Below are 17,201 nucleotides of genomic sequence, written 5' to 3' on the forward strand. Positions count from 1 at the left end.
TATCTCAGTTGTAAAAACTGTATTTAATTGATTTGAATGCCATTATTTCTGAAAAATTGAAAAACTGGTTTGAATAGAACTTAGAGGTTATTGCGTAACTTAAGAATTGAGACTGCCACACAGGTAAGTATTGGATGGATATTTTTTATTTTGTAGGAAATGAAGCATGTTTGTTTTGGGTTATTTCATTCAATACCTCTGAAGTGCAGTCACTACTTTCAGATATGTTGAATTCTGTAGGATTCAGAAAATAATTATAAAAATAGGAATACTATTTTGCTGGCACGCAGCCAAACTGTGAATTTGCCCTTTGTGTTGGGCAGAATTACAGATTTTGAAGGATGCTGAAAAATCATTCAACCTTTCTTAATTTTTAAAGGTACAGAGAGATGCTGCATTGCTGAGAGTGTAGTGCTGGAAAAGCACAGCAGGTCAGGCGACATCTGAGGAGCAGGAGGATCAATGTTTCAGGCATAAGCCCTTCATCAGGAATGACAAATTGCTGTGTTGCACCATATACAGTACATATAATATCTAGAATGAAGAAGCAAACTTGGAACAAAAACCATAATTTGTCTTCCAAGAAGATAACTTAGTTTTCCAAAATTTTCCAAATCCTCATGCTGTTTTTACATGAGCCCTTACTACATTTGTGGGCTTCCTTGCTATTTGTAGCAATAACACCACCTTTCCAATTACAGCGTGCTAAACAAACTTATCTCCACCTTTTTAACATGAAAAAGAATTGAATTGGATACTCAGTAAAAAGATTCTTCGCCTACTCAACTCCTCCTTTTTACTACCTCCTGTTTCTCCCCTTGCTCCATCTTTCCTCCCATTGTGACATTTGGCTGACACAGTGCCTATGACCCTTCAGCCTCTGCGATGTCACAATTGGCTCATGTTTATATTTTCCTGCCAATCGTAACGTTTCAGTCCGAACTGACCTGGCCTTGTGTGGGTGGATGATGGACATGGAAGAAGGTGTTCAGGCCCATGGGACCCTGGACTGAATATTGAGTTCAATAATAATCCATCCCTTATTCTGCCTAAGTGCTGTCCTCTCCCTCTCCCTCTCCCTCTCCCTCTCCCTCTCCCTCTCCCTCCGACATTTCAGTGCTTATACCGTCCTTTCAAGCCACCATTAGTTCCGTAGAAGGGATCGTTGGATCCAAAACGTAAACTCTTGTTTTCTCTCCACAGATGCTGAGGTTCTGCAGCAATTTTGGTTTCGGTTCAGATTTCTACTATCTGTAGTTTTTTAAAGGTGTTTTCTAATTTATTTTTTTAAAGCATTTGTTTAATTGCTGTTGTTTCTTGGTCTTCCATTATCAGTTCTTCTGTTTCGGACTAGGACTTTACCCTTTCACTCACAACTTGACTGATCTTTTGCTTCTTAAGTACTTTAAGAAGCTCTTAGACTTTATTCCTTGCATCTAAACTCTGTTTGCCCTGTTAATTGCTTTATCTTCCTTAGCTGAATTCTTAATTGCTCCCAAACCTCAGGCTTACTGCTTTCTCCAGCAACTTCATGTGACTCCTCTTTGGATCTAATTGTATCTTTTATTTCTTTTATTAGCCATAGTTGGGCCATGTTTCAGTTGTGTTCTTTTGCCCAAATTGAGTGTATAGTTGTTGCGATGTATGTAATCAATCCTTAATTATTAACCATTGCTTATATGTCGTCATGGCTTTTATGAAGTTACCCAGTGTATGGCAGGCCTCCTCCCCAACCCCTCTGCTCCCCATTTGTTTAGACTTGGGTTCCATATTTCAGGTTGGACTGCAGTACTTTCTAGCCCATCATTGTTTCCCTCACATTTTTCTCCCTGCTCAGGTTCTTGTGCCCCTGCTGTTCTAGTTTATACTCTTTCCCACAGTACTTGTGAAATCTCTGAGAAGAAATTGGATCCCCTTCCTGCAGAGTCACAGGCCATGCCATTTTGCTAGTATTGATTTCAGTGCGTCAAGAATCTAAATTCTGCCCTCCTACAAGATTCTCTCCTGCAATGTTTTCAAAGCCACTCTATTCCACTACTGCTGATCTCTGAGCACACGGCGCCTGGGCAAGTCCTGACATAAGTATATCTGATGTCTGTGGTCTTAATTTATTTCTTAACTAAAGTTTTGCTTTCACAACCTTCGGTAATTGGTATCAACATGGAACACATCTCCAGTCTTGGATAGCTAGGTGTTTGTTTTTGACCAGAACAGACTCGAGAAGGCCTTTTTCTGTGGTATAGGTCTCTATGACTATTTCTGTTCTGTTTCTTCTTTCAGAATGTCCTGCAGCTGCTCAGGCCATGCTTGGCCCTAGCACTGGGAAATAAGCATACCATCCTACAGTCACATCAGCTAGAAAAATCCAAATGTTTTCCTTTGAATAAAATCCCCTGTCATTATTGCTTTTGGGCAATCTTGAGTTTTTTTTTGTTTCTGTGATCTCACTTTTGAGTATCTTCAAAGCTCATCCCTCCTGTGCAGCTACTGATTTCCAGAGGAGACCTGATTGCTGAATGACCTACTTGGCTCCTCAATCTTAATGGTCGATTCAACACTTGGTGCCCTTGAGGTTAACGATCGAAAAAGAACACCTCCCTACTCTTATGTCCAAATTCTCCCCTCTCTAAATTTGGTCCTCTGATGCAGTGTGGTAACTATGACAACACTTCTCTTATTTATACTGCTGGATTTGGATCACTGTTCTTTCAGGCATTTACAAAGAACAGTTAAGACTTGACTGATCTTACCTGCTGTGTAGCAGGTACTTTGGTTTGCTTGATTGGGGCCTGCTACCAAATCTAAATTCACTTTAGACTTCAAGCAATGATAGGGTTAGGTTTAGTGATACGTAAAGTGCAGGTGCGCATTCCTTGATTTCATATAAAGTTAACTCTTCAAAAATTTCAAGCTTTTCACTCCCTTTTCTCTAATTCAATCTAATCACTCTGTACTGGAGCACTAGTCTCCAGTTCTCTGTGTTTAAAATATTGCTTAAATGCTAACTCTTTGACCAAGATTTGTCTTAATAGCTATCTTTTCCTTTGGGTCAGTGTTATTTGTTGTCTGATTATGAACCTGTAAAATGCCAAGAGATATCTTGCTATGTTAAAGGCATTATATCAATGTTCCATTCAATATTGTGCTTGTGAGTAACTGTAAAATTTCTGGAAAATAGTTTGGTTTTGTACTCATGTCTTTTTTCCTTTAACTTTTGGTTTCTCCTTTTGTTCCACGTAGGGAAGGATAGATTAATTTTGGGGTCACCTCGAAGAAGTGAAACAGGTGGCACTTCTGTATTGCAGAATGCTGAACCATTCCGCAGCCACAAGAAACCTTCATTTAAATCTAAACGATCTGTGCATTTGCCCTCATCACCTCAGAGGAGCCCTGTGCTTGAGGCTTTTATGAAGGGTGCCTTAAAGTCGGACAAAAGGGAAAGCATGGGAGGTGTAGTTAAATGCCAGGTAACTCAGCATCCTGGCTCTCCTCGAGTAATCGTGCGAAGACTGTTTTTACCTTCAAACCCATGTCCCTCGGAGGGTATTGTGGTACTGGATCAAGGGAAAAATGTTAAACAGTCGTCAAACTCTGAAGTGACCTCTGCAGCACACCGATTAAGTTCCAAATGTGACACAGGTGAATATCAAACAACTGCCTTGCGGCGAAGCTCTCTCCCAAACCACCGAATCATGCTGCCACCAGAATCACTGGATGTTTTGAAGAATTCTAATCGTAGAAACAGCTCGGAAAGTGCACTGTGCAATATGAGACCTCGCTTATCTCTGAGAAGGCTGCAACATCAGCATAGTTTGGATAATTCCCTTCAAGCCTATAAAAAGGCACGAGAGCTACGGAAACTCAAGGGCACGCAAAAAGGAAACCATTCTTCATCTAGTCCTTTCTCAGGGAGCCCTGTAAATCAGGCAAGTTGAGTAACCTAACCTACCCAACCCAACCTGGTGATGGTTGTTCCTTCTCTCTTCTGTATGTTTGTCAGCCATTTGATCTGTGGAATGTTCCTGATTTTGACTTGCTGAAAGCTGCATCATTATAAATGCTGTTGTGTGGTTGTGGACTTGAGTTCATAGATGTGTTAATAATGTAATATTGACCAGAATCATCATTTTGCATCACAATAATTTTCTGTCCTCCTTGAGTATCTGGCTTCTTGTTGCTTTCTTATCCCCTTCCTTAGTTTGGAACTGCAAGCCTTGTTGTAAATAATTATTGCCAGGTTGGATACTATTGGTTCACCAAGACTTAATCTGTCATCTTCCTGTTTCGCTTTTCATTCTGTATTGCAGACCCATTTCAGGATACCTGGTGCATTGTTCTGTTCATACCATGATATTGTTTACTTTACACATAAATTGAACAGAGTATGTAATGGCAAGATGTATTGGATTGTAATTTGAGGATAGTTGAGGCATCCATGACCCCAGTGATAGGGAAACAATGAGTTAGACAGTAATCTGCTCACAAAATCAGGTATAAAAACCTAAATTGCGGAGGGGATAAAACACAGGTCTGGTAGCTTCTGTGTGAAGGTTAAATGGCAAAGGATTTGATTGGGCAGGTATTAACCCTTTGAGTCTGCCAAGTCAAACTCTTCTGCTATTTAATGTCTTTGATCTATCACCCGAGCACTGACTTTTTTTTTAAATCCTCCATTATTTGCACAAAACATATCCTTCTACCCTGTCTTTTCTGGTGAACAGTCACCAACTAGAAATGTTAAGCTTTTTGTTTCTCTCGCCATAGATGCTGCTGGACTTGCCGGATATTTCTCATATTTTCTGCTCTAATTTCCAATTTCTGGCATCTATTGTCATTTGCTTTTGCTGTAGAGTAGTGTGTCCTTTTACATTAAGTGCAAATAGAATTTTAGTTTATACTTTTTTATATCCTCCCAATGTTATGGAAGTCTCTTTTTACCTCAGAGCTACAATTTTCAGATTCTTGTTGAGATTTAATTAATGAATTGTGGGTTCCCACATCCTGAATTTGAACAACTTGGGTTTCCAACCCTCTGTTTTTGTTTAAAAGATGTAATATTAAAGCTGCTTCACAGACCTCATGTACTGTCCCTATGTTCCTCCTTATCAATTGATTTTAAAGTGTATGGGTAGTTGCACCATAGTAAATGTTTCCCTGTATTTACTGAGATAGTTCTGGTGAATATAGAGTGTACTTCCTCAGTTTAAGTCAGTTTTGAGAAGATTTGTAGCTCTGGTTGAGGTTCTGGATGTAGGTTTGGCCGCTAAGCTGGAGGGTTCATTTTCAGACGTTTCATCACCACTCTTGGTAACGTCAGTGAACCTCCTCAGTATATTTGGAAAGGAGATAGTCTATTGATTATTTAATTTTGGCCTGTTTGACATTTCAGAATAATGGAGCATTTAAACATCTTGACCAATCTAAGCTATATTAAATATTTTGCGAATTGTATATAATTTCTGTATATCTGTTGGAGGTAACACCTCATTTTGTTTCTTTAGCTATAGGAAAGATCAGGCTGAAAGCCTGCTTTGTAATCACTGGGAGGCTTGCCTTGTAGCTTTCTTACTGTCTCTTTCTTTTGTTTTCCTGCAGGCTGCCTTGAGGAGAACGTATTCTGTACCTTCAACATCATTAACAGGTACCAAAAGAAATCACAGCCAAATTCAGAATTGGTTTTATTTACATGTCTTAATGTAATAATGTTTGAGTTGTAAAAGACCATGTGTGACATCAGCCCCTTAAAGCTTCACCACATTCATATGGCAAGTAAAAATCCCCTTCCAGTAAAGGCTAAAATTCCAAGAGGCTGCTTAATAGCCTACTGCGGTTTCATGTTAGCCGTCACAGACTTATTGATGAAGTTCCTTTGTACACCTGCACTCTCCACCCTCTTGTATGACACTATCAATACTCTGCACAGTTGTTTCGCCTTCCACAGTGGATAATTGAATATTTTTCCATATTATATTCCTTCTACCATATTTTACCTATCTTGTCCAAATCCATGTGAAGCCACAGAACAAATTCCTTATGACACACATTCCCACTTAGCTCTCTATAGAGTCATAGAGATGTACAGCACGGAAACAGACCCTTCAGTCCACCTTGTCCCTGCCAACCAGATATCCCAACCCAATCTAGTCCCACCTGCCAGCACCTGGCCCACATTCCTCCTCCTCACTCTTCCTATTCATATACCCATCCAGATGTCTTTTAAATGTTGTAATTGTACCAGCCTCCACCTCTTCTGGCCGCTTAATCCACACATGCACCATCCTCTGTGTGAAAATGTTGCCCCTTAGGTCCCTTTTATATCTTTCCCCATTCACCCTAAACCTAAGCCCTCTAGTTCTGGACTCCCCGATCCCAGGGAACAGACTTTGCCTATTTACCCTATCCATGCCCCTCATAATTTTATAAACCTCTATAAGGTCATCCCTCAGCCTCTGATGCTCCAGGGAAAACAGCCCCATCCTGTTGAGCATCTTCCTATAGCTCATATCCTCCAAACCTGGCAACATCCTTGTAAACATTTTCTGAACCTTTTCGGAAAGATGTTGTGAAACTTGATAAGAAGGAGACCAGAAGCAATATTCCAACAGTGGCCTAACCGAAGTCCTGTATAGCCACAACATGATCTCCGAACCCCTGTACTGAATACTCTGACCAATAAAAGGAAATCATACCAAACGGCTTCAATACAAGGACAGAATGCCTCTGCCTCTGGTGCTCACCTTCCACCCTACCAACCTTCGCATAAACCAAAACATCCGCCAACATTTCCACCACCTCCAAAAAGACCCCACCACCAGGGATATATTTCGCTCCCCACCCCTTTCTGTCTTCCGCAAAGACCGTTCCCTCCGTGACTACCTGGTCAGGTCCACACCCCCCACCCTCCCATCCTGGCACCTTCCCCTGCTACCGTAGCAACTGTAAAACCTGCAGCCACACCACCTCCCTCCTCTCCATCCAAGGCCCTAAAGGAGCCTTCCACATCCATCAAAGTTTTACCTGCACATCCACTAATATCATTTATTGTATCCATTGCTCCCGATGCGGTCTCCTCTACACTGGGGAGACTGGGCACCTCCTAGCAGAGCGCTTTAGGGAACATCTCCGGATCAACCACACCGCCCTGTGGCCCAACGTTTCAACTCCCCCCTCCCACTCTGCCGAGGACATGGAGGTCCTGGGCCTCCTTCACTGCCGCTCCCTCACCACCAGATGCCTGGAGGAAGAATGCCTCATCTTCCGCTTCGGAACACTTCAACCCCAGGACATCAATGTGGACTTCAACAGTTTCCTCCTTTCCCCTTCCCCCACCTCACCCTAGTTCCAAACTTCCAGCTCAGCCCTGTCCTGTGACTTGTCTGGACTTGACCTACCTGCCTATCTCCTTTTCCACCTATCCACTCCACCCTCTCCTCCCTGACCTATCACCTTCATCCCCTCCCCCACTCACCCATTGTACTCTATACTACTTTCTCCCCACCCCCATCCTCCTCCAGCTCATCTCTCCATGCTTTAGACTCTCTGCCTTTATTTCTGATGAAGGGCTTTTGCCTGAAACGTCGGTTTCGCTGCTCTTTGGATGCTGCCTGAACTGCTGTGCTCTTCCAGCACCACTAATCCAGTGCCTTCAATATCCTATCTGCAATTCAAGGAGCTATGAACCTGCACTCCAAGGTCTCTTTGTTCAGCAACATTCCCGAGGTCGTTACCATTAAGTGTATAAGTCCTGCTCAGGTTTGCATTCCCAAAATGCAGCCCCTCGCATTTATTTAAATCGAACTCCATCTGCCACTTCTCATTGGCCATTGGCCCATCTGATCAAGATCCCATTGTAATCTGAGGTAACCGTCGCTGTTCACTGCATCTCTATTTTTGGTGTCATCTGCAAACTTACTAACTATACGAGTTTTGAGAAGATCTGTAGGGCAGGTTGAGGTTCTGGATATAGGTTTGTTTGCTGAGCTGGAATATTTGTTTCCAGAAGTTTCATCACCCTACTAGGTAACATGTTCAGTGGGCCTCCGGTGAAGCACTGCTGATAAGTCCTGCTTTCTATTTATATGTTTGGGTTTCTTTCGGTTTGTGATGTCATTTCCTGTGAAGAAATCTCTCCTTTTTCTCAGGAGGTCGGACGTGGGGTCTAACTCGATGTGTTTGTTGATTGGGCTTCCTAGAAGTATAGCATTTCAACCGGAACACTCTTAACAAACACATTTGAGTTAGACCTCATCTACCACTCCGAGAAAAAGATTAGGACGTCACTTCACAGGAAATGACAAACCTAAACATATAAATAGAAAGCAGGACTTATCAGCAGTGCTTTGCCTAAGGCCCACTGAACATGTTACCTAGTAGGGTGACAAAACGTTTGGAAATGAACCTTCCAGCTCAGCGAGCAAACTTACCCATTACTAACTAACTTTTTTATGCTCACATCCAAGTTATTTATATAAATGTCGAAAAGTAGTGGACCCAGCACCGATCCTTGTGGCACTCCACTGGTCACAGGCCTCCAGTCTGAAAAACAACCCTCCACCACCACCCTCTGTCTTCTACCTTTGAGCCTGTTCTGGATCCAAATGGCTTGTTCCCCCTGTATTCCATGAGATCTAACCTTGCTCACCAGTCTCCCAATGGGGATCCTTTTTGAACGCCTTACTGTAGTCCATATAGATTGCATCTACCGCCCTGCTCTCCTCAATTCTCTTTGTTAGTTCTTCAAAAAACTCAATCAAGTTAGTGTGAGACATGATTTCCCACGCAGAAAGCCATATTGACTATCCCGAATCAGTCCTTGCCTTTCCAAATACATGTACATCCTGTCCCTCCGGATTCCTTCCAACAACTTGCTCACCACCGAGGTCAGGCTCACTGGTCTATAGTTCCCTGGATTGTCCTTACACCTTTCTTAAATAGTGGCACCATATTAGCCAACCTCCAGTCTTCTGGCACCTCACGTGTGACTATTAATGATACAAATTTTCCATCTGCAACTTTGAAAATGTTACATTTGGTCCCCACTTCCAAATAATTGATATGTATTGTGAGCAGCTGGAGCTCAAGTGTCCTAGTGGTACCCACCAGTGTCAGCCTGCCATCATGAGAATGATCCATTTATTTCTAGTCTCTGGTCTGTTCGTCGATCATTAATCCATGCCAGTATGTTGTCTCCTATTCCAATTGCTTTAACATTGTCTAATTACCCTCTTGTGGGGAACTGTATCAAAAATCTTCTGAAAGTCAAACGAGTACTATGCCCATTGACTCTTTTATCAATTGTATCAGTAACTTCTTCAATAAAAAAATCTCATGCAGGAAAACTCAAAACAAAGCCCCATCAGGTCCTGGGGGTTATCAACTGATTTATTTATTGTCATGTGGACTGAAATACAGTGAAAAGCTTTGTTTCTGAGTAGTGCAGACAGATTATACCAAGCATGGGTGTACAGGTCAGAGAGACTTGGAGGCATATTGGTTGCCTTGCACAGGTTGTGCACTCGGCGAGTGCAAGATTAACAAAGTCAGCATTATTTGAGGCTGTTTGATCAGTTTGATAACAGCTGGGAAGAAGCTGTTCCTGAACCTGCTGGGGTGTGCGTTCAGGCTTCTGTATTTTCTGCCTGACTGAAGAGGTTGTAGGAGATCATTACCTGGGTACGATGATGTTGGCAGCTTTCTGAGGCAGTAAGCCAAATAAATGGATGCCCCTTGAGTTTTGTATTTTGCTGTAATATTCTGATTTGTGCTCATTTCCCTCAGCTCCTTACTCTCCCTAAACAACTTAGATCTCTCGTTCTGGGAGATTTCTGGTGTGCTCAGTGAAAACAGAAATAAACTTATCATTTAGCTTCCCTACCCTTTTTTTTTCTTTTACCCATGATAAATGCTCCTGACTGGCCTTTAATAGATTTACATTCACACAAGCCAAATATTTCCTTTTCATATATCTGTTGAAGCTTTCACAGTCTGTTTTTATGTTTGTTGCTAGGTTGAATTTGTATTCTATTCTACTTCTCCTTATTGGTTTCTTGGTCTGGCTTTGTATTCTTTTTAAACCTCCTAATTCTCAGAATTACTGCCAATTCTGGCAACATTATAAGTCTTTTCTTTTAATCTTATGCAATCCTGGATTGGTTTTGTTCACCACCGTTAATTGATCATTTTTGAGTTTTTGCACCATGGAAGAATGGAAGATGTGTTCTTTCAGAACCGTACCTTTGCATTTGTAGATTATATTAAGTTGTGCCTTGTATTGAATTTTCTCAATCAACTTCTGCCAACTTGTACCTCCTGTGTTCATAATTGCCCTTATTCAAATTTAACACCGTTGCTTCAGAATAAGCTACCTCACATTGAAATTTAATTTAAAAATCTATCACGTTATGGTCACTCATCCCTGTAGGTTTTTTTGCAACAAGCTTGTTAATTAGCCCTTTCTGATAAACATAATTTTAGATCTAAAATAGCACATCCTCTAGTTGGTTCCCCAGAATACTGATTAGATTATTTATTGTGGAAACAGGCCCTTCGGCCCAACAAGTCCACACCGAATCGCCGAAGCGCAACCCACCCAGACCCATTCCCCTACATTTACCCCTTCAACTTACACTACAGGCATTTTAGCATAGCCAGTTCACCTAACCGGCACATTTTTGGACTGTGGGAGGAAACCAGAGCACCCAGACGAAACCCACGCAGACACGGGGAGAACGTGCAAACTCCACACAGTCAGTCGCCTGAGGCGGGAATTTAATCCGGGTCTCTAGTGCTGTGAGGCCGCAGTGCTAGCCACCGTGCCGCCCCCAGCTTCGGAAATTCCAGAAACCTGTACTTTACATCATTTCATGCTCAATTAGTTTACCCTGTCTCAATGCTGGACGAAAATGAGGACTGCAGATGCTGGCGATCAGAGTCACGAGTGTGTTGCTGGAGAAGCACAGCAGGTCAGGCAGCCTTCGAGGAGCAGGAGAATCCATGTTTCTGGCATAAGCCCTTTATCTAATCTACTGTGACAACCCATGTCTCTGCTCTTGCTTATATCCCTTGCTTAGCAATGTGCTTGGTTCTATATTTTCCATAGGTGAATTCATACATTACCATTCATTAAACTACCTATGGGTAGATGATCACTTAATTTTCACGAAGGTACTCAACATTCCCTAAAATCCCCATTAACCATGGTGAGCAAATTACTGCAGATACTGGGAACTGTGCCAAAAGCAAAAACTGTCAGAGATGACAGCAGGAGAAAGTGGGGACTGCAGATGCTGGAGATCAGAGCTGAAAAGTATGTTGCTGGAAAAGCAACCTGCTGTGCTTTTCCAGCAACACACTTTTCAGAGATGACAGCAGGTCAGGCAGCTTCATGTAGAGAGAAAAATCTAACGTTTAACACGAAATGTTGGCTTGCTCTCTGTCTCCATGGGTGCTGCCTGACCCGCTGTGATCTCTGGCATTTTTTTGTTTCCAGTCGTTTTTGGTCTTTGAAGAATCTGAAAGCTGCAAAGCTGCTCACTTCTGCAGAGTTCAGGTTTTAGAGGATCAGGATAGTGTCATCTGTATGCTACGTACTGACGTAATTCAGTTCTCATACTTAAATCAAATCCATTAGGCTTTTGCTTTTCGTTTGTTTTAATAATTCCCATGCTTACTGAATTGCATTGACTCCCAGACAGAATATGCACACATTTTAAAATTCTCATTTATTTGAATCACTTCCTGGCTTCTCTATATTTCTGTAACAATCATCAGCAGTTTCTGCATTTCTCCAATGTTGACCTTTTTGAGCATTGCTGATTTTAGCTGTACCTCCATTAGCAGGTGTAAGGCCAACTGAATAACCCTAAGCCTCTTTACCTCTCTCTCCTTCTCTCAGATACTTATTAAAATATTGACTAAATTGACTATTTTCACCAAGTTACTTGTCACCAGTCCTAACCAGGGCTCGGGAGCATTAAAAACTAACACTGTGAAAGGCCTTGGGACATTTTAGGTTGTTAGTCTCTACATTAGTATAAGTTGCTGCTGCTTAACTTGAAAATAATTAGCTAATGGTGGAGACTTGTTTGCGTTCAATAATTTCACTTAAGACGCGCTGAACTGGTAGACACTTCTAAAATTGAGAATTCCAAGAGGTTTGGAATTGAGATTCCTCAGGGAAAGATTTGGTCTATCGTGCCTCATTCTTCCTGTTGAAGAGAAGATCTTGACAGATCTTGGTTTTATTACTAGCTTCTGGAAACATTTGATGAGTGGACATAACCTTCCCTTCAAGTTGTGAACACTTGAACAAAAAGAAGGGCATTTATTAAACTGAAGCTGCTCAGGTGTGATTTTGCCCTGACTTCCTTAGAATATAGGGAAATAGATTGATTTTTTTTTTCAAGTTAGACAAGATAACCATCCCCTGCTTCAGGAAGGCTGTGTTCATATTGCGTGTTATTTAGAATTATAGAATCCCTACAGTGCGGAAAAAGGCCACTTGAGCCATTGAGTCCATAATGACCCTCTGAAGAGCATCCCACCCAGACCCACGTCCCTACCCTTTCCCTGTAACTCTGCACTTATCACAGTTACTGCACACCCCTGGATACTGTGGCCAACTTAGCATGGCCAATCCACCTAACCTGCACATCTTTGGACTTTGAGTTGAGTTGTTCAGATAAATTAGGCTGATTATTTCTTGCTGCTCACTTACTTGAGGGTAAAAATATAGAAAGTATTTAATGTTATCATATCTTTGTAAACTGTGATTAGTTTGCCTGTTGGAAGATTAGAAAAGCGCAGTCTTTCCATTTATACCTGTCAAGGAGAAAGCAATGTACTAATGCTTTTACATTGGTAACATCTGCATATTTGTGTTGGATCCAAACTTGCATCACAGGATTCAGGAATAATCTTACGATAAAGATGAATATGATTTGAACAAGTGGATATGATTCTTTAAAATTATTGTTGAAATCTTTTAAGGCTGACGAACAGTTCAATGAGCAAAGAACCAAGAAGGAGGCACTAAACATTTGACACAATGGTCACGAAAAAAGATTGCAAAAGTTAGGGAATTTCATGGTCGGGGAAGCAGTTGTAACTTTGTACTTCAAGTACGTGTAAAAGTTTGTATAAACTTGAGGTAGTAAATATTTAATAAAAATTGCCCTGTCTTTTGATGCACTTTGCGAACTATAAAAGTTTGGGTAAAAGTGGAGATTCACCTATTAGTGATACAGACAAGAGCTTGATGTGTGGCTAGACTGTAGTAGATGGAATAAAATTGTAGAATGCGCACAGCATTGAAGGAGGGCATTTTGCCCCTTGATCCTTTTTGGGCTGCCTGTTGTATTCTCTCTCCTTGCTTCCCGTTCCTCTGCCTTTTCCTGGTAACCCAGCAGATTATTCCCATCAGTTTACATCCAATTTTCTTTTAAGAGTCATGAATTAATTTGCTTCCACCATAGTGTTAGGCACTGCATTTCAGAACCCAGCCATTCACTAATTAAAAAGGTTTTCACTTCTGTCAGCTTTATTTCTTTTTTTTTAGTCTGACTGCATCTATAATTGAGATTCAGTGTTTGATCTCTGTGACTCAGTTATTGGTCTCAAGTTCAAGTTACATTCTGTACATCAGGGCCATTGTGGTCCAGAGTTGGTCATACCTTGTTGAGAGGTGAAGATTATATGTTTGATCCGTACTATAAAGACGTTGGGGATACCTGGGTAAGGTGAAAAACATGTGGGATGATGGTTTCTTGGTGGGATTCTCAACGGCAATGTCAAGCCTCATAAAATTGATTTGAAAACCCATCAGCACCCTTACTCGCTTTGAAATTTGGCACTTTGGGTTTCTTGAGTGCAAGATGAAGAGATTCAAAGTCTGTACAACTTAAATGACTTAAAACTTTGGAAGCTGTGTTTAGGTCTCATGTTGGTAGATGCTAAGCCTTAGATTACTGAAAAGCAGAAATCAGACCAGCATGTAGTAAAGGCTGCATAGTTTGAGTATAAATTTAAACTTTTATGTGGACTGGAGTAAGTAAACCAGCATACAACATAAGTGAATTTCTGGCAGGTGTTCAGGTTAGTTTTGTACACCAATAATGGGACTTGTCATTACATGAGTGGTGAACTGTCTTAATTTTTACCTGGCAGCATCTGTTATATAATCTAATTCAAGAACCTTTTGCAAGGGAGAAACACAACTAAAATTGTAAATTAGGTGAGTCTGACTTCAATGGGATCAGACTGTCCACAGCGAACTGGGCAGGTTTAATATTAGGTGGAAAGGCCAGAAGGTGACAGGAGGTTTCAAACAAACCTAATGCAGAACTAAATTTTTTCGAAAAGAGGCAAAAGTTCTACTTTGCAAAAGAAAAAACCATTGCCTTTGGAGGCTAAAGAGCTGAAAGATGACAAACTGAAATGCAGTTGCAGATAACCTTCTGATAAAGAAAACGTTGATCCCATCCAATGGGAAAGATGGAGAGAGTACTCTGGAGACAAAAGAACTGCCAGAAGCGAGTATTAGCAAAAACATGCAAGTGGTATAAAAATCAAATCATTATTTTACGACTATTAGGAAATTGATAGTGCCAGGAGAAATCTGGGTCCCTTGAAAACTAATCATGGTGATATGACCAAAAACAAGGAAATGGATATGTTTAATAGTTGCTTTGCAATAAAGGAAAAGATGATAATATTATTGGAAAACTCAAACATATTGATTTCAGGACAGCGACTCACCAAAATGAATGTAACCAGAATTAGTGATGAAGAAAATGACGCTAGATATTATTTTTGACAATTCAGGCTAAGTACATACAAATTGATTTGATCACATGGTTACTTGAGTGCAAAACAAATTACTTTCTGACGCAGGAGCAGAATGGAGTCAAGAGATATATCCTTGTAATGTTTCCCCCTGTAAATAAATCCGTTTCAAACAAAGACCGACTGAGTTCTTCCTTCTTTAGTCTTGAGCAGTGTAAATGGATGCATTAAAGAGATTAGATGAATGGTCAGTGATGTGAAAATGGATATCTTTGCAGGTGGATGTAAAATAATCTGTTAGTAGCTTTAAAAAAAAGGGAAGGCTTACAACTTCCTGAAACAGTGGATGTCCAGAGGGATTTGGGGTCTAAGTGTATAAATCGCCACAATGTCACAGTTCCAGAAGGTAATCAAAAGCTAATTGAATTCTGGTCTTCACATGCAAGATTTGATGACAAGGCAAGAATCATGTGGCAGCTATTCTTGCTACAAGTTGATTAGACCACCCTTGGAATACTGAGCAGTGTTGGTATCACGCTGTAAGGATATATTGGCCTCCAGAAGGAGTTAGCTTTACTAGAAGTGAGTGAGGTTTACAAGACTTATCTGAACTTCAAGGGCTCAGTTACGAGGAAAAATTGTACAAGTTGTGATTGAAAGATTATGGTGTAATTTGATTAGTGTTTTCACAACATTAAACGAGTCAGGTATCATTTCCGTTGGTTGGAGATGCTTTGACCAGGTGAGTAGGGTGATCTAGGTAGTTTGAACCCAACAAAGGTTAAAGTTTTTAATCGGAAGCTTTATAATTCCAATAAAAATTTAGTTGTATATTTTTAGTGAAGCAACTTAAAGACTATGCTCAGTTTTTCTTCATCTGAAGGAAAATCAAATATAATGCCAGCTAAACCAAAATTGAAAAGTGAAAAGGCAGGAGGATGTCAACCTTGTGGCCTCTGTCACTTGGGCGCGCTCTCACTGGTTCAAAGTTGAAACTGGATTGAGTCTAGTACAAAAAAAAAGAAATGGTTATACCGTTTGAGTCCTTTGGTTGTCCTGGAGGTAGAAAGTTTTAACCTGAGACTAAAGTTGGACAGTTGGATTCTTGGATACAGTCATCAGTAGTGATATCTTTGGCAAATAGAATTAAGGAGAATCCAAAGGGGTTTTACAAGTATATTAAGGACAAAAGGGTAACTGGGAGAGGATAGGGCTCCTCAAAGATCAGCAAGGTGGCCTTTGTGTGGAGCCACAGAAAATGGGGGAGATACTAAATGAGTATTTTGCATCAGTATTTACTCTGGAAAAGGATATGAAAGATATAGACTGTAGGGAAATGGATGGTAACATCTTGCAAAATGTCCAGATTACAAAGGAGGAAGTGTTGGATGTCTTGAAATGGTTAAAGGTGGATAAATCCCCAGGACCTGATCAGGTGTACCTGCGAACTCTGGGAAGCTAGAGAAGTGATTGTTGGGCCTCTTGCTGAGATATTTGTATCATCGATAGTCACAGGTGAGGTGCCGGAAGACTGGAGGTTGGCAAATGTGGTGCCACTGTTTAAGAAGGGCGGTAAAGACAAGCCAGGGAACTATAGACCGGTGAGCCTGACATCGGTGGTGGGCAAGTTGTTGGAAGGAATCCTGAGGGACAGGATGTTCATGTATTTGGAAAGGCAAGGACTGATTCAAGATAGTCAGCATGGCTTTGTGCGTGGGAAATCATGTCTCACAAACTTGATTGAGTTTTTTGAAGTAACAGAGGATTGATGAGGGCAGAGCAGTAGATGTGATCTATATGGACTTCAGTAAGGCGTTCGACAAGATTCCCCATGGGAGACTGATTAGCAAGGTTAGATCTCGTGGGATACAGGGAGAACTGGTAGAAGACAGGGTGATGGTGGAGGGTTGTTTTTCAGATGAGAGCCTGTGACCAGTGGAGTGCCACAAGGGTCAGTGCTGGGCCCTCTACTTTTTGTCATTTACATAAATGATTTGGATGCGAGCATAATAGGTAGAGTTAATAAGTTTGCAGATGACACCAAAATTGGTGGTGTAATGGACAGCGAAGAGGGTTACCTCAGATTACAACAGGATCTGGACCAGATGGGCCAATGGGCTGAGAAGTGGCAGATGGAGTTTAATTCAGATTAATGCGAGGTGCTGCATTTTGGGAAAGCAAATCTTAGCAGGACTTAGTTCATACACTTTACCAACACTTTCCACCCCGACCTCAAATTTACCTGGACAGTCTCAGACTCCTCCCTCCCCTTCGTAGACCTCTCCATTTCTATCTCGGGCGACCGAATCAACACAGACATTTACTATAAACCGACCGACTCCCACAGCTGCCTAGACTACACCTCCTCCCACCCTGCCCCCTGTAAAAACGCAATCCCATATTCCCAATTCCTTCGTCTC

The 17,201-nt window shown here is 41.3% G+C and overlaps 1 protein-coding gene across 1 annotated transcript in view; it reads left to right on the forward strand.

Moving 5' to 3' along the window:
• Positions 1–17,201, forward strand: part of slf2 (SMC5-SMC6 complex localization factor 2) — a 106,549-nt gene that overhangs the window by 38,539 nt on the left and 50,809 nt on the right. The window contains exons 3-4 of the mRNA XM_060842254.1: positions 3,241–3,926; positions 5,596–5,641. Of these exons, the coding sequence (XP_060698237.1) occupies positions 3,241–3,926; positions 5,596–5,641 (732 nt within the window). The remainder of the gene's footprint in view (positions 1–3,240; positions 3,927–5,595; positions 5,642–17,201) is intronic.

The sequence above is a fragment of the Hemiscyllium ocellatum genome, chromosome 22 (assembly GCF_020745735.1).
Source record: "Hemiscyllium ocellatum isolate sHemOce1 chromosome 22, sHemOce1.pat.X.cur, whole genome shotgun sequence".
Classification (NCBI taxonomy): Eukaryota; Metazoa; Chordata; class Chondrichthyes; order Orectolobiformes; family Hemiscylliidae; genus Hemiscyllium; species Hemiscyllium ocellatum.